The 20,228-nt window shown below is 39.4% G+C and overlaps 1 protein-coding gene across 6 annotated transcripts in view; it reads right to left on the bottom strand.

Moving 5' to 3' along the window:
* Positions 1-20,228, bottom strand: part of MME (membrane metallo-endopeptidase) — a 146,745-nt gene that overhangs the window by 76,158 nt on the left and 50,359 nt on the right. The window contains exons 1-3 of one of the 6 annotated variants that reach the window (XM_011998061.1): positions 14,083-14,192; positions 9,520-9,689; positions 8,753-8,788 (exon numbers count right to left, since the gene is read on the bottom strand). In XM_011998061.1, coding sequence (XP_011853451.1) covers positions 8,753-8,788; positions 9,520-9,679 — 196 coding nt within the window. In that variant the 5' untranslated portion in view covers positions 9,680-9,689; positions 14,083-14,192. Of the gene's footprint in view, positions 1-8,752; positions 8,789-9,519; positions 9,690-13,382; positions 13,729-13,837; positions 13,998-14,082; positions 14,193-20,228 lie in introns of those variants that run through there. The other 5 variants (XM_011998063.1, XM_011998065.1, XM_011998060.1 and 2 more) reach the window with 5 other exon arrangements.

A 20,228-nucleotide genomic window follows, 5' to 3' on the forward strand; every position in this document is an offset into this window, starting at 1 on the left:
CACCGCGCCTGTCTTGGTTCTTGGCTTTCTATCAGTTAAGATGAAAGGGAAACATCTCACAGCACCCATGTGAAAAACAAACACATTTTTCCAGAAGCAGGAACTGCTAACTGCTCTGTGGTAGACCAAGTGGTCTGGCTTTGATCCAGATGGCTGGTACACCTGGACATATATGTCTTTGACTTCCTCTGTAAATGAAACCCCAGGGGGTAAAAACAGGGCTTCCAACTCCTAATCCTAAAATAATTTTAACTTCCCAATTGATTTACTATTTCCAGAGACTTTTCATCAATATAATGCTAATATAATCAAATAATAGAGGTTCACTTAAACTAAAGAGCTTGAGTTTATTTAGGGAAGATTTAGTAGACATTGAAAACTACATATAATCATTTAAACTGCAAAAATGGAGCTCAATGGACTCAACATACAATAGCAAGCATAAGATCAAAACATGAGATAACTATGTAAAAATGGACATTGGCGAGATAGGGGAAAGAATGAAGGTAAATTTTTGTTTCCTTTTTTTTTTTAACAGCTTTGGGTTATTAATTGGTATACCATAAAGTTCACCTGATTAATTTTCGGTAAATTTATATAGTTGTGCAACCATCACCACAATCCAATTTACACTTCATCTTTAGCCAGAAGGCTGAGAATCTGTCACAGTCCAATTTTAGAACACTTCCATTACCCCAAGAAGTCCCCTTATGCCCATTTGCAGCCAATGCCTGCTTTATCTCCAGCCTCAGGCAATCAATATTTGTCTTCTGCCCCTATAATTGCCTCTTCTAGAAATTTCATATAAATTGAATTTTACAATATGCAGTTTGTGTCTGGCTTATTTCACTTAGCATCATGTTTTTGATGTTCATCTGTACCATTGCACATAACAGTAGTTTGCTCCTTTTTATTGCTGTGTGGTATCATAGTTCATAGCTATATGGCATTTTGTTTATTCACCTGTTTATACACATTTGGAATGTTTCCATATTTTGGCTTTTATAAATAATGCTGTAAGGAACAATCACAAAGAAGTCCTTGTGATGATATGTGTTTTCATTTACTTTAAGTAGTACCTAGGACTAGAATTGCTGGGTTGTCTGGAAAGTATATATTCAACATTTTGTAAAAACTGTCGAACTGTTTTCCAAAATGTTTCTAACATGTTGATCCAGGTGTACTAAAATTTACATTCCCACCATTAATGAGTGATGGTTCAGTTTCTCCACATCCTCATTCACAGTTGGAACTATCTTTTTCATTGTAGCCTGTGGTGGTTAATTTTAGGTGTCAGCTTGACCAGGTTAAGAGATACCCAGATAGCTGATAAAGCATTATTTCTAAAGCATTATTTCTGGGTGCATCCGTGAGGGTGTTTATGGAAGAGAGTGGCATCTGAATCAGTGGACGGAGTAGAGAAGATCCACACTCAACCGCCATTGTGGCTGAGCATCATCCAATCTGCTGAAGGCCTAGATAAAACAAAAGGTAGTGGGAGAGGAAATTCTTTGTTTTTTCTGAAACTGGGACATCCACCTTCTCCTGTTCTCAGACATCAGAACTCCAGGTTCTTGGGCCTTTGGATATTGAAACTTTATATATATAGACCATTGGTTCTGTTCTCTGGAGAAGGGCTCACTAATATGTGGCCCTTCTAGGATGTTTTGAACAGAAAGAATGTATTCTAGTTTTCAGTCAGTTCAGAAATAGGATCAAAACAAGTCACTACCGGCCCCCGACAAAATCTCCTTTTCTGAATGGTCTTAAAGAATGAAAATTTACAGGATTCAAAAGCTTGTGCAACATTCTTCTTACAGTTTTTAAAATTCTGTATTTTTCAATTTACTTCAATTAATCTATTTTATCAACTTGAGCTTCATATTATATCAAAGGTTTACCAGAAAGCACCTTGCTACCCCAGGGATTTGCTTATGAGTAGGACAAAGCAGGATCCTTCAACTACAGAGGAATCTTTCTATGTCTCTTATTCTAAAATGTTAAATGTCAAACCAGGGTTCTCACCCCAACCTAAGCTAGTTTGTATTCACCCCCTTTACACGTAGATAATTTCCGTAGCTATAAAATAAATCTTTGGAGTACCACTTGGCTTACCAGGCATTGCTAATTTTCTTTCCCTTCAACTGCTTAATTCAACTAATGTATGTTTTCAATTTCTTGACCATTCATTAAAAAATGATGATGTACTACTTCCTTAAAATTTCCCTGGAGAGTAAAAAACACATGTTATACATTTGTATATTTATCATATAATTGATTCCCTTTCTTGGAAAGGATTTGATTGAAAGATGCTAATTTTGACTGGATAAATGTAAGGTAATATCCCTATACCATTTTCACGAGAATTGTGCCAGGGAAGCCACCCAAAACAAATTGTCACATGCCACATTTAAATTAACAAAGGTGTGCTTCAGTGGTCTTCACACTAAGATGTCTGCTGCTTTCTTATTCCATGAAGGATTTTTTCCATACTTAATCACATAACTAAATAGCCTCATTTCCTACACTAAAAGGCTGCTACAGGGCCAGCAGCCCCCATGAGTTAGCCATCAGTCCTTCCTGTATTTACCTAATTGTGCTGTTTTTCTTCATGGAGGTTTCAAGGTGTTAACAGGCAAGAAGGCAGAGATGCCTTGTTGCAGCCAGGAAAGGCCAGCTGTTGCCAAGATACATCACCTAGGGCATCACCATGATGTGGCCCTTGCAGACATTTGCAAGTTTCATTTCAGTTCAAAGGTCATAGCTCAAAGCACACAAATCTGATCATTAAATCAGCACGTGCGTACAGTAGCCTCCCCCTTATCTGTGGTTTCACTTTCCACGGTTTCAGTTACCCAAGGTCAACTACCGTCCAATATATTAAATAGAAAATTCCAGAAACAGACAACTCATATGTCTTAAATCACGCACCATTCTGAGTAGCGTGATGAAAGTCATGAAGGAGCCTTCTCCATTATTATCATATCAACTGTTGCAAGATGATAGTGTTTGTGTTCAAGTAACCCTATTTTACTTAATGACCCCAAACCATAAGAATAGTGATGCTGGAATAGTGTCATAATTGTTCTATTTTTTACTAATTATTGTTATTAATCTCTATGTCTAATTTATAAATTCAACTATATCATAGGTATGTATATAGAAAAAAATATACCATATATAGGGTTCAGTACTGTTTCAGTCCAGTGTCAGGCATCCACTGAGGTCTTGGGGATCCTCAGAGGATAAGAGGGGGACTGCTGTGCATTATCTCACCATACTGAAACTATCTTTCAAGTAACAGAATGCCACCTCTCCTTGTATTAATAATTAAATAATCATCAAAAATTTTCTTGATACGTGCAGAATTAAAATAAAAGGAGTGGACAGTTCTGAGAGGTGTTTCATCCAGGTCTTCATGTTTCACAAGCCTGTCTGTCAAGGCTGCCATCGACAAATGTGCAGTGTACAACCTGCATGACTACATAGGTGGAGGTGGTCCCACTCTCTCTAGTAAACCCTATCGATCACATCTTAACTTGGCTACTCTGGTCTCTGGATAATTTAGGACCACACTTCTAGCATATGCTTTTGCGGACCCCTCAAATCTCTGTTGTCTTTTTTTTTTTTCTTTTGGAGTCTTGCTTTGTCGTCCAGGCTGGAGTGCAGTGGTGCAATCTTGGTTTGCTGCAACCTTTGCCTCCCGGGTTCAAGCAATTCTCCTACCTCTGGGATTACAGGCGCGTGCCACCATGCCCGGATTTTTGAATTTTTAGTAGAGATAGGGTTTCACCATGTTGGCCAGGCTGGTCTTGAACTCCTGACCTCGAGTGATCCACCCGCCTTGGCCTCCCAAAGTGCTGGAATTACAGGCATGTTGCCATGTAAGGCAATATATTCAGAGGCTCTGGAAATTGGATGTGAATATTTTTGAAAGGCCATTATCCTGCCTACCGTTAAGAGGGAAGCATTGATAACATCTTGAGACCATTTAAACCAGGGATACCCAGTCACAAGTGACTGTGCTGCCTGCAGGGAACATTTAGTAATGGCTAGAGACATTTTTTGGTTGTCACAACTAGGAGAGGACTGCTACTGGACATCTAGTTGGTAGAGGCCAGGGATGCTGCTAAACATCCTATAATACACAGAATAACACCCACAACAAAGAATAATTCCAGCACAAAAATATCAATAGTGAGTTGAGAAACTCTGATTTAAAGCATAAGATTCCTTGAAAGCTGAGTTAGGAAGGTTACAATGCAATGGAAGTCAGTTTCAGGATTTAGATTTGTATGGAAAAGTCTGCAAAATCACATACAAGTTCTATAACTCTAAGTTTTTGACAACCTTATAGGGTAAATAAGTGATGAATAATACTTTGAAGCATTTTGATCTCCGCCTTAAGATGTTATTTCTTAAATGGTATTTGTTTTACTTTAGGTCTGGTGTAATATTTTATACTGAAGCATTACACATATAGGCAAGTTAATTTAAAGTGTACATAAACATCATTTTATGTACATCATAAATATTTAAATCCTAGATGCTCAGATTTAAAATACGTAACACCAAACAGATTTGAAACAGCCTTCTGCAATATTTTACTTCTGTCTTGGTACGGCTTGACTTCTATTCCTTGACTTCAAAGGATCAAAGAGAAAAGTCCATTTGCTGTGACATTCCTTTCCACTGGGAGAAAGGTTCAAGTTGGGGCCATCTTTCACATAATGTAAGCACCCTGAGTGTCAATACTTCGTTTTCCCATTCTCAAGAATTTCTGAGCTCAGGTTTGAACCCCCTACTCTCTTAAAGTGACCTATAGACTTGCTGGTAAGATATTTTATATTTTTTTCAACATCTCTCTTTTCATATTTCTTTCTTTCTTTCTTTTTTTCAAATGGAGTTTCACTCTTGTTGTCCAGGCTATGGTGCAATGGCGCTATCTTGGCTCACCGCAACCTCTGCCTCCCGGGTTCAAGTGATTCTCCTGCCTCAGCCTCCTGAATAGCTTTGGTTACAGGCATGTTCCACCACAGCCGGCTAATTTTGTATTTTTAGTAGAGATGGGATTTCTCCATGTTGGTCAGGCTGGTCTTGAACTCTCAACCTCAGGTGATCTGCCCGCCTCAGCCTCCCAAAGTGCTGGGATTACAGGCGTGAGCCATCGCGCCCAGCCTTCTCTTTTTCTTATTTCTTTTTCTTTTTTTTTAATTGTTTTTTGAGAGGAGTCTCGCTCTGTCGCCCAGGCTGGAGTGCAGCGGCGCGATCTCGGCTCACTGCAAGCTCCGCCTCCCGGGTTCCCGCCATTCGCCTGCCTCAGCCTCCCGAGTAGCTGGGACTACAGGCGCCGCCACCACGCCCGGCTAATTTTTTTTGTATTTTTAGTAGAGACGGGGTTTCATTGTGTTAGCCAGGATGGTCTCGATCTCCTGACCTCGTGATCCGCCCGTCTCGGCCTCCCAAAGTGCTGGGATTACAGGCTTGAGCCACCGCGCCCGGCCTGTTCTACTCTTGTCACTCTTCTTCAATACTTGCTTTTGTCCAAGATTTCCTCTAGGGTTTTCCTAATTTGCAACGACTTCTAAAAGAAATAGTTGTGTTTTTCTGTGGCAGAAAAGATTTCCTAACCAGCAGAAGACTCTGTGTGTGTGTATGTGTGTGTGTTTGAGTATGAAGAGTGTATCCATGAGGGTGTGTGTCATCTTATTCATTCTCCTAGGAAGAACAGTAACTACCAATGTGAACAAGTATTCTAATGGTTTGTGAACCAACAGAGCAGAATGAAGAAAAATACACAGCTATACAGCAACCTTGTTTCCCACTGAAGTTATTTCTATTGTTTACATTTCTCTGCCAAAATACATTCTGCAAGGTGTTATACATTTGGTTTGATTTCTAAGCTGCAATTAAAGGATACAGGTTAAATACATTTTAGTGAGTTAAGACTTGCCAAACACTATTTAAAAACCATATCTCTAAACATTAAGTCACATTTAAGATTCCAGATTCTGAATGTCACATTGCTCCTTGGGAAGAAAAACCTGCCTAGATCTCTGAGGCAAAATCACTTGTCGTTTATAAAAACATGCCTACCTAGTCAAAAAATCCAGTTTCTTCGAAAATAAAATTCAAGGAAAAGAAGAGAAAAAAGAAAAATAGTGAGAGAAGAGAGCTATAGATTAAGTTACCAAAGAGACAGACATGTCAAGTGTGTTGCAGACAGACGAATTAATCCTCAGTAGTCAATATGTAAGTGGAAGTTTCCCAAAACAGGACAGCCTGAGCATGTAATAGGGTAGCTGGTAGAGAGAGGAAGCACAGGAGGATCCGGGGAGGAAGTAAATGTTAACTTTGACAACTTGGACACATGCTGACTTTCGCACATGGCCACGGAGATCTCCCAGCCAAAGTACCTGTGCAGTCATTTCCCTGGGGAATAAAGAAACTTTATTTTTGAGAAAAACGTACCCTGTTGAGGAGCAAATGGCTAACATCTAACTCAACTTTCCCTCACACTCCCCACATCACATCTCAGGGCGTCTGACCATTGCATTTGTGACCCAGAGCAAATAAAAACATCAAAAAACAATCCAAAAAAAAAAAAGCAAAGAGCATAGATTCAGGACATTAGACTATAACCTAGAATTGCCAGATATTTTCCCGTCATTCTTTTGCAAAGTTCAGTGAATAACAAAAAATCATGTAAAGAATATCCAAGGCTGGGTGCAGTGGCTCATGCCTGTAATCCCAGCACTTTGGGAAGACAAGTAGGAGGATTGCTTGATCTCAGGAGTTCAAAACCAAGCCTGGGCAACATAGAGAGACCCTGTCTCTGCAAAAAAACTTAAAAAAAAAAAAAAAAAAAAAAAACGTAGCCAGGAATGGTGGCAGGTGCCTATAGTCCCGGCTACTCAGGAGGCTCAGGTGGGAGGATGCCTTGAGCCCAGGAGATCAAAGTTACAGTGAGCTGTGATCACACCACTACACTCCAGCCTGGGTGACAGAGCCTCAAAAAATAAATACATACATACATACATACATACAAACATACATAAATAAAATTTTTTTAAAAAATCCAGCAGAAAATGGTTCAAATTATTTGGGGCAGTTTATTTATCTCTTATAAGACACTTAGATGTTAGAAGGGAGGTTTAGAATCTCTTGTTAAAGGCCACAAACATCGTGTTCATATCCCAGGGTGCTGCCCTCAGCTACCACCTTCCTTCTTCTTGATGAAAGAAGAAATACTTTCATTTTCACCACACTCTAATTGCTGGGATTTATATAGCTCCATACACTTCTCTGTTTTCCGCTCTGACTTATTTTTCTTCTCTTCTAATCACTGATATTGTCTTAAGTTTAGCCCTTGCACCTCTTCTCTTCTATTGAGAACTCAAATACTCCCAAGGCTTCCACTATCACTCTTAAACTGACAGATCCCAAATTCATATTCCAAATTCTTGAACCTCACCTCTACCTTCCTGCTGTCTATTTTCATGGGGCTGTTACCCATGGCTTAGACCAAACACATCCACATCCACCTCATAACTTCTCTCTTTCTGTGTGGGCTGCCACCATTCTCTTCAGTCCCTTGGGTTTTAAAACTTGGCATCATTCTCAACTCATTCATTTTGTTTAGCAAGTCAGTTCTATTAAGTCACCCAATTCTCCCTCTGTATTATCTCAATAGCACTCTTATCTCACCACAGGCCAACCTCTTTAGCTTACACTTGGAGTACAGACGCAGCCCCCACCTGCCTGCCCTCCTTTTCACTCAATCCATCCAACCTCACATTCCCGGAATCATCCTTCACCTTTGGCCTGGTCACTCCTCTGTTCAAAAATATCTGTTTCTCCTGTATTACAATATGAAGGCTAAACATGGATTTTCAAGGTTCTCCACAACGTGCCCTTCTATCAAGCGTACATTTTTACTACTTCTCAATAACATAGTTTCTGTTGTGTTTGGAATTCCCTCTTCTGCACTGCCACATCTAAATTCCAGCCCTACTTCAAGGTTCTTCCCAAATTTAAGGCTGGCTGCAGTGGCTCATGCCTGTAATCCCAGCATTTTGGGAGGCCGAGGCAGGCAGATCACCTGAGGTCAGGAGTTCGAGACCAGCCTGACCAATATGGTGAAACCCCGTCTCTACTAAAAATACAAAAATTAGCCAGGCGTGGTGGTGGGCACCTGTAGTCCCAGCTACTCGGGAGGCTGAAGCAGGAGAATCCCTTGAACCTGGCAGGCAGAGGTTGCAGTGAGCTGAGATCACGTCACTGCACTCCAGCCTGGGCGACAGAGTGAGACCCTGTCTCAAAAAAAAAAAGAAGTTTCTTCCCAAATTTTAACTTCTCCATCTAGATTTACATGCTACATCTCACTCCCTTCTTCTCACCCACCTAGTGAGGTGCATTGAGAAATTTAACACAATGATACAATGCTTACCATTTCATATGTGCTCATTTTCTTTCTTCAACTGCATGGCAAGCTCCATACAAATAGAGAAATAGTTTTCTATTGCCCTGCTATACAGCCCAGGGCTGCCAATAGTAACATATTTTTCACAGTAGACAAGTGAATTAATCTATTACTTAAATATAATTTTATTTCCCTTGATTATAGAGCCAGACACACAAATAATTGATCTATAATGAATAAAAGTGTAAACAAAGCAAACTAAGATTAGCATTTGATTTTCAATATTATACATCAGTTGTGTAACTATTACATGTAAAAACCATTTCTTACCTGATTTTATGCAGTCTGATGACTTGCAAATACCATCTAGAAAAAGGAGAGAATATGCATAAATACTGGCAACGCACATTTTTAAATTTGTTTTTCTTTTGTTCTTTTAAAAACTGTCGATTAAATAAGCAATTTCTTAAAGCAAGAACTAAAAACTGAGCATTATATATCATTGCCAGTGGTTAGAAAAAATATAAGAAAATAAAATAGGTAAAAGTCTAAATTTAAAATTTTGATTATGAAGAAAAATGTGTTATTATATCTTCTCTACCAACTAAGCTCTAGGCCTATTATATTGAAATAATCAGTTGTTTTTGCTTGGTAATCATTTTTTTTTAACCATTAAAAATCAATCTTTTTTAATCCTAGTTTTGAAAAACTTCCAAGACTCAAATTAAATTTGTTAAATTCCTGTGAAGCCCTTTAGAATTTCAATGACACAACAAAAACTGACTAATGACTATTACTAAAGCTGGCCATAAAATTGTGTATATTTTAATCAAATAAAACCATATTTGAGATTCCTCATAAGTAAGCATGAGCACACTAAATATACTTGCAATTAATAACTTAGCTCAAACATAAAAGGCACTGTACTTCAAAGTTAATTGTTTTGACATACTGATGTTACATTTTTTAAATGAATCTCTTTGTCAGTCTTTAAGTGCCTCTATCCCTAACACATTTGTTAGATAGACAGTAAAAGCATGGAGGAAGATTTCCTTCTCTTTTGCATTTATGGATGCACAGGTGTGGGAGTAACTCACCATCGTAGGTTGCATAGAGCGCGATCATTGTCACAGCTATGATGGTGAGGAGCAGGACAAGGACCGAGAGGCTGATCTCCAGCGGAGTCCATCGCTGTTTCTTCTTTGGCTTTGGAGTGTTGATATCAGTTATATCCATCTGACTTTCTGATCTGCCCATCACCTAAAATCTGCAAAAAATGAAAATGCTAATGATAAAAAAGAAAATGTCCAAATGCGTCATGTGACTGGATAAAAGTAAAAGGTTCAGTCATTTTAAAATAGAAATATGTTTTTGCTGTTGAGAAGTCAAAATTTTGTTGCTGAATGCAAAGATTATAGAGTCAAATGAATTCGACAGGTCTCAGTCACAACTTTTTGTTTTTTGTTGCTGTTGTTTTGTTTTGTTTTGATGTATCACTGAAAATCTCAGCAAAATTAGACAGTAAGACTTGGTTAAATACTCAAGTAGGATTAACTCAGCAGTTTATAAGCAAATAATTGCTATACCACCATTAAGAAAGTTTTAAACTTACCCTTTTGAACTCTGGACTAACATCAAAGTTAATTTTTTATCTTGCTCCAGTGGCTTCCTTTATAAGCTCAAAAACCAATGACTAATACCTTGAGGTTTTGACTAAGCAATAATTTGAAATATTAATATAGATAAACACCAAAAGGAATGAACACATGAGGTAGTTTATTTTAGTCATAAAGACAACTTTTATTTTTACAGTTCAAAATTACTACTACTACTGATACAGGTATCTATTAACTGGTTAGACAACATTCTGAAAATGGTCACTCACTGTACCAAAAGATACCTGAATATCCAGCTTAACCACACCCAATCCCATTTAAGAGGGGAGTAAAGGGGACAAGTAAACAAAATAATACAAAAAGTTACCAAGTTGATACTTGTAGTCCTGTGTAAAGCAGGGTATGCAAAAGCATACCTGTATTCTTAAAATCTTTCACCTCAACTGGAGATGTGTTAACAACTTTAAACCATAAAGTGGACACTGCCACAGAAGAGAATAAAGAATTGGGAAACTGGGGCACAGAGAAGTCAGACAACGTGTTTAAGACTACACAACTAGTCAATATTCTTTGGAAAGAACACACTCGATCATTGTTCAAAATAAAGCTGTATCATCATGCAGTAAAAGCTAATTTAGATCTTATTGTAGAAATTTAGGGGGAAAATTAAGGGGGTAGAAGCCTGAATATTAAACTTTATCAGGGGCCTAGTGACAGTTTATCAGTCCGTCTCCAAGGATTAGAACACACAATTTCCATTTTGCTTCATGACTGTATAAAAGAACATCTTAAACTGACAGATTAGCTGTTTATAGCTCAATACAAACTGCTCTGAGAATTTGGTCCCTGGATGCAGGGACGGCTCAGAAATGCTCTTATAGTTAAAGATCTTTGTTGAATACGCACAATTCTCTAAGGGTGTGTTTTGTGGAAACTGACGCATAGGAGAAAGAAGAAACATATTTCACATTTGAAGTGTGGTGGGGAGACCCAGCAGAAAACTAGAAATTACCCTTCCCAGTGAATTATTCATAAGCGAACCACAACTAGACCTTAAGGGTCTGGATACAAAGTCTTAAACATGCTGTCCCCTTGATTACATGAGGCTATAAGCAAGGACAGACTATCAAATAAAAATATTTTATTAGACAATGAAAACTGTGTCTGCTCAATAAAAGGGGAATGTAATGTATCTGAATGTTAAAATGTCTTACTTAATGGTTATGTAAGGCATGCTGGCTTAGTCTCACCACCCCTGGGGTTATGATATGGAATTGCATTGATTGCAGTCCTATTTTAATAGTACATTGGTTGGGCAAAGAAAAGATGGGAACAAATTTAATAATACTTTGGACACCTTACAGAGAGGTAAACAATAATAAGTCTCCCAGTCTCCCCATGTTTCATGACTGTCCTAAAGAACATCTGAATATTAAGCACATTTGCTAAAGTATTTCTCTTTCCTGAATATTGTTTCCCCTGTATATTTCAGAAGGCAATGTAGAGAAATGTTTTATTGGTACAAAATGACGTTTTTTGTTGTTTGTGTTTTTAGTTCTTCCTTAGAAATGGCAGTCTGTGTCCCTGTAAAGTGAAGAGGTGAACCAGGGCAGCCTCAGGGCTAAATTACAGGTGCTCTGTGGCAACTCCATGCCTTGTGGTGTAGTAAAGCTAGTGGATAAGCATTTGTTTCTCCCTGTAAGTTACTTTCCCTTGGCTTCTCCTTACCTTTAAGACTGCGTACTGAAGCAGCTGGGCTCTTAATGGTTCAGCACCTAAGTTTGCAGAAACAGTTACAGAGAAATGAAGACAGTGAGAGAAGCTGCATCAAAACAATATAATCCTTGAATAATCTACAAGGTGTTCCTCCATCTCCCCCTCTTGTAAATGCTCTGTAAATTCTTAAAGGAAGTCTTTTGCTCTTAGTAGCGTTTTTCCAAAAGCATTGAGCGCAAGCAGAAATGATGCAAGTTTAATCTCCTAATTAACTTTGTCATTCATTTCCAGTTAATTCTGGAAGGTTCACTATTTTTCTTTAAGAGATCAGGGGACAGTATCTGGAATCTCAATGTGGAACATATGACTAACTCCCAGATACCTGAATATCCAACTTAACCACACCCAATCCCATTTAAGAGAAGAGTAAGGGGGACAAGTAAACAAAAGAATAAAAATAAAAATAAATTAAAATAAAAAAAAACAAAGTTGATGCTTGTAGTCCCATATAAAGCAGGGTATGCAAAAACATACCTGTATTCTTAAAATATTTCACTTCAACTGAAGATGTGTTAAATAAAAAGTTTAAATGAAAAAGTGGACACTGCCACAGACGAGAATAGAGAATTAGGAGGTGTAAGATAACAAGAACCTGCAAACTTCAGCTCGACATTACCAAGAGAATAAATTACTATTTTAAGTGTAAGCTGAATTTCAAAGCAATGTAAAGCAGCAATTCTTATACCAGTTGAGCATAAGCATAACTATATCAGATAGTCAAAGCAGGAAACCTGAATAACTGATTTGTTAAAAAGGAAATCTCGTAGACTTACAGACTTAGACTTAGCTAAGCAATTTTCATCTTCATAGCACATTATAACATTAACTTATATCTGCAGGTTCCTGAAGCTGTGCTTTGCAATTACAGTTTGTATTATGGAAACTGAGGCACAGGAAGAAGGAGAAACAGTTTGCATATTTAGACTGTGTCTGCAGAAGCTGAGGGCAGAGGTACTCAGGATAAATCATCTTCTTGTTTCCCAGACATTAATTAGGTGTTTCCCAGCCTGAAATACGGAGTTCTGGACACAAAGTACCAACCATGTTACTCTCCTGGTTAGTGCTGCTCTACAACCAAAGACACAGCGTTAAGTCCAAGAAATTACCAATTTTTTAAATTGCTGGAACCCACAAAAATGGCAGGGAATGAAGTTACACGTCTTCATACAGTCGATTTGCCGATAAGCAGTTTCCAATGTTGACGCTGCAAGTCAGGTACTAGTTTTCAGTTTAATAAAATTGTAATTCGAATTATATATGGGGGAGGAATCGACTTGATCAAGAGGCTAAAGAGGGATATTTGGTTGCAATTACCCTTATTTTGAAACAATACAAATAGATTGAAACCAGTTAAGTAAGAAGTCTTAAACTTTCATCTACAAAAGGACACCCCAACCCCGCACCGACCAACCCTTGTGAGATTTAAGCATAAATTATATAATAGGAAATCAGGTTAAAAGCAAGATGAAGAGGTGGGATAATGAAAAGATCTTCCGGTTAAGAAAAGTAAAAATAGAAAAGTGAGTTACAAATGAGAAAATCCGACCGAAACCATAATGAAAACAAACCTTGCTTAGAAAAAAAAAATCAGTGTCTGTACAGCAGAATGGCAAATTCCCAGCCCCAAATCAGCCCCGGTGCAATCTGGTAGCGCGGATCTCGGTAACCAAACATAACTCCCCGAGGCAGAGGCCGCAGGGAACTATGGAAATGAACCTGAAGAGCCAACCTGACGTGACTTCCAGAGCCCTCCTCCAGGTCAACCTCCGGGCCCCTCTCCCTCCCCTCACTCTTCAGGTCCCAGTAGCGGCTCCTTCCCAGGGCACGCCTCCTCCACCGCGGCAGGGTCCTGGGCGCTCGGATCGCGCCGGACCTTAGCTGCGGACCCTGCTCAGCGCACCTCCCGGCAGCAGCTCCTCTGGGCTGGCTCTGCCCTCCCCGTGCCCGTCCCACGGGCTCCCAGCGCCCTGGGCGCTCGCGCCCTTTGGACCTTTCTCCCTCAGCTCGCTCTCCTGGGACTCACCAGTGGGATTCGGGAGAAGTTGGAGGCTGCTGAGCCGACACATCCCGACCAATGAGCGCGCGGGGCCCGGTGGCAGTGGCGGGCTGGGAGCCCAGCCGAGCGCCGCTCAGTCGGTGCATCCGCCCAAGGCGCGCGGGCTCCGGGGTGAGGCCAGACTAGGGGGAGGTTCCGGACCCGCCTCCTCCCGGGCCGGGGGGCGTCGAGGCACCTGGGCATCCCTCCTACCCGCACCCGCAGAGACTCACCGTGACCTCTCAGTAGATCCCGCGCCAGGAGTTAGGCGGCTGCTCCAGTCTGCGCTCGGTCAAGCTTCGCCACTTGCATATCTCCGCGCCCCGCGCGTCTCGGCGCTCTCACGGCCCCCCCACCCCCCGCCACCCGCCACCCCGCCTCGCCGCTGCAGGACCAGCTAGAGGAGCAGTTCACTGGGTGACCTGAAGGTTTCCGCTAGGTCTCCCAAATCCAGTCACTTCATGTGAGGGGGCCGGAGAGACGGGGTGGGGGGCGGGCGGTGGCAATGAGAATGTCCTATCCTCCCCACCCCTCATCTCACCATTCCCAAAAGGGCTTTGCTAAACATTTTCGGAATTGCTTAGCTTCGGGGCTTTCAAGAAAACAATACACTGGCTCTTTGGGATTCTCTAGTGCGGATGAGGGCTCCATCTCTCTCCTGTGGACCGGAGACTGTAATGCTTGCCTCTTCTCACGCTCTTCTTTCGCTCTCTTTCTCGCTCCCTTTCCTCCCTGAATCCAAGCTTCCTTCCTTCTTCACTTAAATTTCCTCCCTCCCTCCCTCCTTCGTTTTCTTTTTTCTTACTGTCCCTCCGCTTTTCCTTCTTTCTTTCCTTGCTCCTGCTTTCTCCACCTCGCTTCCCTCTTTCTTTCTTTTTCTTGGTCAGAGTACTCTGATGTCAAGATCTGTACTGAAACTCTCCGCTCCCACCTCCTGACTCCAGGGAATCTTGTAACGTGTGTACATCGGAGGTTGAGTGTGGGGAGTGAGAAAGAGAGAAATAAACTAAAATGTGTCTGCTCTACCTACTGAAATCATCCATCATGCGCCTGGACCCTCATCAGTTTAATGCAGGCAAGCAGAGCACCCCTTTCACTCAAGACACAGCGATTCCTCCTCAAAGGGATAAATACAAACAAGGAAATAAATACTTTTGGCACAAAGGCAGTTTCTTTGTAAAAGCTACCTTTAGCAGCTATAATTAACAAGGAGCTCAGGGGAACTAAACTTCCTTTTTTTTTTTTTTTTTGCTTCTAGTATACAAGTACCTTTAATACTGATCCCTTTCCTCTTTTGAATCACATGTAATTACAGACAGACACACACACACACACACACACACACTCACACTCCCCTGCGGAACTCATACTGAAGTAAAACTGGGTTTGCAATTATCTGTTTTTAATATCAAAATGATTTACTGCTTGAGAGGGTCCTCTTGTACTAAAACATTTTCCATATTTTTCATAGGAGAGAGCTGAAAAGCAAGGAGAAAAGGTAGTTCATGCTAATAAGATAAGTGGAATACAATGGAGAGACATTTCCCCAAAAAGCTAGCGAATCTTTAAATAATTCTATTAATATAGAGAAAAATGGAGTGTGTAGACCTAACAAGTGCTATTCACGACTATTTACGCTTTCTCTGTGCATCTTACAGACACTACTTAGTCCTCATCACAATCCTGAAATATTGGTGTTTTCACTCCCACAAATAAGCATACGGAGCTTGACTAGCGCCCTGGAAAGCATCTCAACGGGAATTTATTCATTTACTTATTTTTCCTACAGAGTCTGGCGCTGTCGCCCAGGCTGGAGTGCAGTGGTGTGATCTGGACCCACTGCAACCTCTGCCTCCTGGGTTCAAGCGATTCACCTGCCTCAGCCTCCTAAGCAGCTGGAAATACAGGCACGCGCCACCACACCCAGCTTATTGTGTGTGTGTGTGTGTGTGTGTGTGTGTGTGTGTGTGTGTACTTTTAGTTTCGGGGTTTCTCCAAGTTGGCCAGGCTGGTCTCGAACTCCTGGCCTCAAGTGATCCGCACACCTCGGTCTCCCAAAGTGCTGGAATTACGGGTGTTAGCTACCATGCCTGGCGGTGAGGACATTTTAAAGGAAAAAAAAAAAAGGGCAGGGGTGGGGGAGGATTTACTTAGAATGTATGACAAAAGAAAAAAAAAATGCCTACTTAAAGTTACTTTTAGACTCTGACTTTTTCAGCTGATAGTCCACAGTATGGATTGTTAACTGTTTTCCCAGAACAAATCTTTTTTTCTTTTTCTCTTTTCTTTCTGTTTTGTTTTGTTTTGTGTTTAGATGAGAGTCTCACTGTGTTGCCCAGGCTGGTCTCTAACTCTGGGCTCAAGCAATCCTTCAGCCTCAGCCTCTTGAGTAGCTTGGATTACAGGCTTGTACTACCCACACCTGCCTTACAATATCTTGATTTCATTCAAGTTCATTAGAAACTTAGGGGTTTTTATTTTTGTTGTTGTTTGTTTGTTTTTAAATCAAGAATGCTAAATCTCCTCCCAGAAGTTTATGCAAGTTTGAGAAAAAATTTTTAAGGGATCTAATAAAGAGTCTTCAAGTATTTACAGTAAGTAAATTTAGAAAACTGAGGCTTACTGAGTTGGTCCAAGATCACTCGGTTTGGCTACTTATAGGAATGGAGGAAAAGTAGTCCTCCTGGTGACCACACATAAGTTATTAAGAATGGAATGCATTGGTTCTAGCAATATGCAGAATAGATCCTTAAAAACCACCAGTGTGACACAAATGCTTGATGAAGTTTTTTTAAGTCCTTTCAAAATGCAATAGTGCCTTTTTATATGCACCACTGAGCTAGGAGGCAAGTAAAGGAAAACCTTAGAAGCCAAAAACAAAGGGAGCTGTCAGAGGCATTTGGACCAGAACAACTTCATCTTGAATAGGGGCTAGGTAAAATAAGGCTGAGACCTGCTGGACTGAACTCCCAGGAGGTGAGACATTCTTAGTCATAGGATGAGATAGAAGGTTGGTTGGCACAAGATATAGGTCATAAAGACGGTGCTGATAAAACAGGATACTGTAAAGAAGTCAGTCAAAACCCACCAAAACCAAGATGGCCACGAAAGTGACCACTGGTGGTCCTCACTGCTCATTATTTGTTAATTATAATGTATTGCCATGCTAAAAGATACTACCACCAGTGCCATGACCGTTTACATATGCCATAGCAACATCCAGAAGTTAACCTACATAGTCTAAAAAGGGGAGGGGATCCTCAGTTCCAGGAAATCTCTGCCCCTTTCCCTGAAAACTCATGAATAATCTACCCCTTGTTTGGCACACAATGAAGAAATAACTGTAAGTATACTCAGTCAAGCGGCCTATGCTGCTGCTCTGCCTATAGAGTAGCCATTCTTTATTCCTTTACTTTCCTAATAAACTTGATTTCCCTTTGCGGATTCATCCTGAATTCTTTCTTGCAAGAGGTCCAAGAACCCTCTTTTGGGGGATCAAGATGTCTTTCCTGTAACACAGACAAAAAAATCAAGAAGGATATGGATGTCCTGGTAGTATCTATCCATTTCAGGAGGCCTCACTGGACTTAAGTGACCGAGAGCTTTCACTGTAACAGAACTTGCAAGTGCCGAGGGACTTCATACAAAGCCTAGTTCAGAGTAAAGTGAAAAGGTGGGCTAACAAAAAATGAAACTCAGCCCCAACTCCCACTCCTCACCCCTACTCTCCCACAAGAAACATAAATATATTTGCTTTATTCAGTCCTGATTCAGGCTGGTAAACTTACAACAAAAACTTTCTGTAAGAATTCATGATTCAGCTAGACTTCAGATGGATGCAGGGCTAGAATTTATACTAATTGTGTAGCCTGAGTATTTCCAAGTTAAAGATTTATGGTAAAACAGTCCCAGCTAGACTGTTCGAAATAAAAACTGAAAAACTTACCACAACTGATTCTAACCAAAAGAACTTCTTGAGAATGAATTTATGAAGCAAAGTAATAGTTTATGGAAGATCTGATATGCGAGAAAGAATGATGAGCAAAGAATATAGTAACAACATAAATAAATCTAAGCAAACATTAACAAAAATAAAAAAATGGTGATAAAAAAGATCAACTATAAAACCAGACAACAGGGGTGTGTAAGTTGGGAGAGTTTAATTACAATTAAAGCACTCGAAAGTCTTTACTCAGTCAGGCCTGATGATGTGCACCTGTAGTCCTCGCTACTCAGGAGGCTGAGGCAGGAAAAGCACTTGAGCCCAAGTTTGAGACCAGCCTGAGCAACATAGTGAGACGCTGGCTAAATAAATAAAATGAAGTCCTTACTTACATTGTTGGAAAGAAGGATAATGATATTGATTAATTGTATACTTTAGACTTCATTAGGTTAATTATGTATGTAAAAAGTACTAATATAACCACTAAAAAGATAAAAATATAGTGCATGAGGTCAAGTTTTGCAGAAAGAAAAAACAAAATTAAACATAAGTCAATCTAAAGGAGGACAGAAAAAGAAAAAGCATTAGAGAAGAAAATATAGGAAGTATAACATAAAATGCTAGAAATAAATCAAAATATATTAATTGCAATGAATATAATTGAACCAAATTCTCCAGTTAGAAGACAGATTGGCATATAACAAACAAATGAACAAAATCCAGCTGCCTTCTGTTTGAAAGAGACACATCTAAAACATAAGGCTATAGAATAGTTGAAAGTAAAATAATGTAAAAAATACATCAAACAAATATAACTGAAGGATTGTTGGTATAGCAAGATTGTAATAAAACTAAAATTTTACCAAAAAAAGAGAGCAATCAATTCAGCAGGATGATAAAATTCTAAGCTTGATTACATTTAGTAGCATAAATTTTAAGTATATATTACAAAAATAATATAAGAATTAAAAGGGTAAAATCACCAATGTTACTGGGTGATTTTAATACACTTTTCTCAATATTTGATAAATCAAGTGCACAAATCAGTAAGGATATAGAAGATCTGGATAACAATATTAAAAGATAATCCAATAGAAATATATAGAATATTTCACTTAAGAATTGGAGACTATACATTTTTTAAGCACCTATGAAATATTTATAAACATTGATTATATGCCAAACTATTAAATAAGCTTCAGTGAATCTTGAAGACTTTTCATAACACATTTTTGGACCTTAACATGATTAAATAAAAATAAAACCACATATACATCTAGAAATTGTTAAACAATGCACACAAACACCTTAAAATAACGCATAAATTGGCCAGGCGTGGTAGCTCATGCCTGTATTCCCAGCACTTTGGGAAGCCGAGGCGGGAGGATCACCTGAGGTCAGGAGTTTGAGACCAGCCTGACCAACATGGAGAAACCACTCCCTCTACTAAAAATACAAAAATTTGATGGGTGTGGTGGCACGTGCCTGTAATCCTAGCTACTCAGGAGGCTGAGGCAGGAGAATCACTTGAATGAGGGAAGCAGAGATTGCAGTGAGCCGAGGTCACACCACTGCACTCCAGCCTGAGTCACAGAGTACGACTCTGGAAAAAAACAAGAAAAGAAAGAAAGGAGGGAGGGAGGAAGGGAGGGAAGGAGGAAGGAAGGAAGGAAGGTAGAAAGGAAGGAAGGAAGGAAGGAAGAAAGGAAGGAAGGAAGGAAGGAAAGAAAAAGAAAGAAAACACACACACATAAAGAGCAAGAGCAAATCATGATTGAAATGAAGAAACCTATAACTGAATGCAATAAAAATATTTCTTAACAATATATGTCAATCGAGGTATCTATCAATAGCAGAAAATTTGTAGCCTTAAATAATTTTATTTTAGAGGGAAAAAGCTAAAATTTAATGAGGTGAGCATATAACTTGGAAAGTTAGAAAAAGAAAATAACAAATCCTGAGAAAGTGAACTGAATGCAGTAGTACATAAAAATGACCAAAGATAGCTCTCTTTTACTTTCAATATTAAAATTAAATATGAGTTCAATAGTAAGTATTGGGTTAGAAGGCCTGGATGGTGTAGTTGGAAAAAGAGAGAGAGAGAGAAGAAAAGGAAGGAGAGATGAAGGGAAGTGAATAGAAAAGAAGACAGAACTAATTAAATAATGGTAAATTATGTAGTGCGATTATCAATACTGGAAAATCAAAGTAATCTATAAAATTTTACTCATATTTATAAGAGAGTAATATAATTGCTGGATATAAGATGAATATTAAAAAATTAATTGCATTTTTACAAGAGAAACAAATGAGAAAACATAACCTTAGAAGACCCATCTACAGTCCTATAGGTAGACAGATAAACAGGCATTGATATAAATATATAGATATATCCTAAATGAGGGGTTGTAAAAAAAAAAAAGGGAAGAAACGAAT

This window comes from Mandrillus leucophaeus, unplaced genomic scaffold (assembly GCF_000951045.1).
Source record: "Mandrillus leucophaeus isolate KB7577 unplaced genomic scaffold, Mleu.le_1.0 Scaffold554, whole genome shotgun sequence".
Taxonomy (NCBI): Eukaryota; Metazoa; Chordata; class Mammalia; order Primates; family Cercopithecidae; genus Mandrillus; species Mandrillus leucophaeus.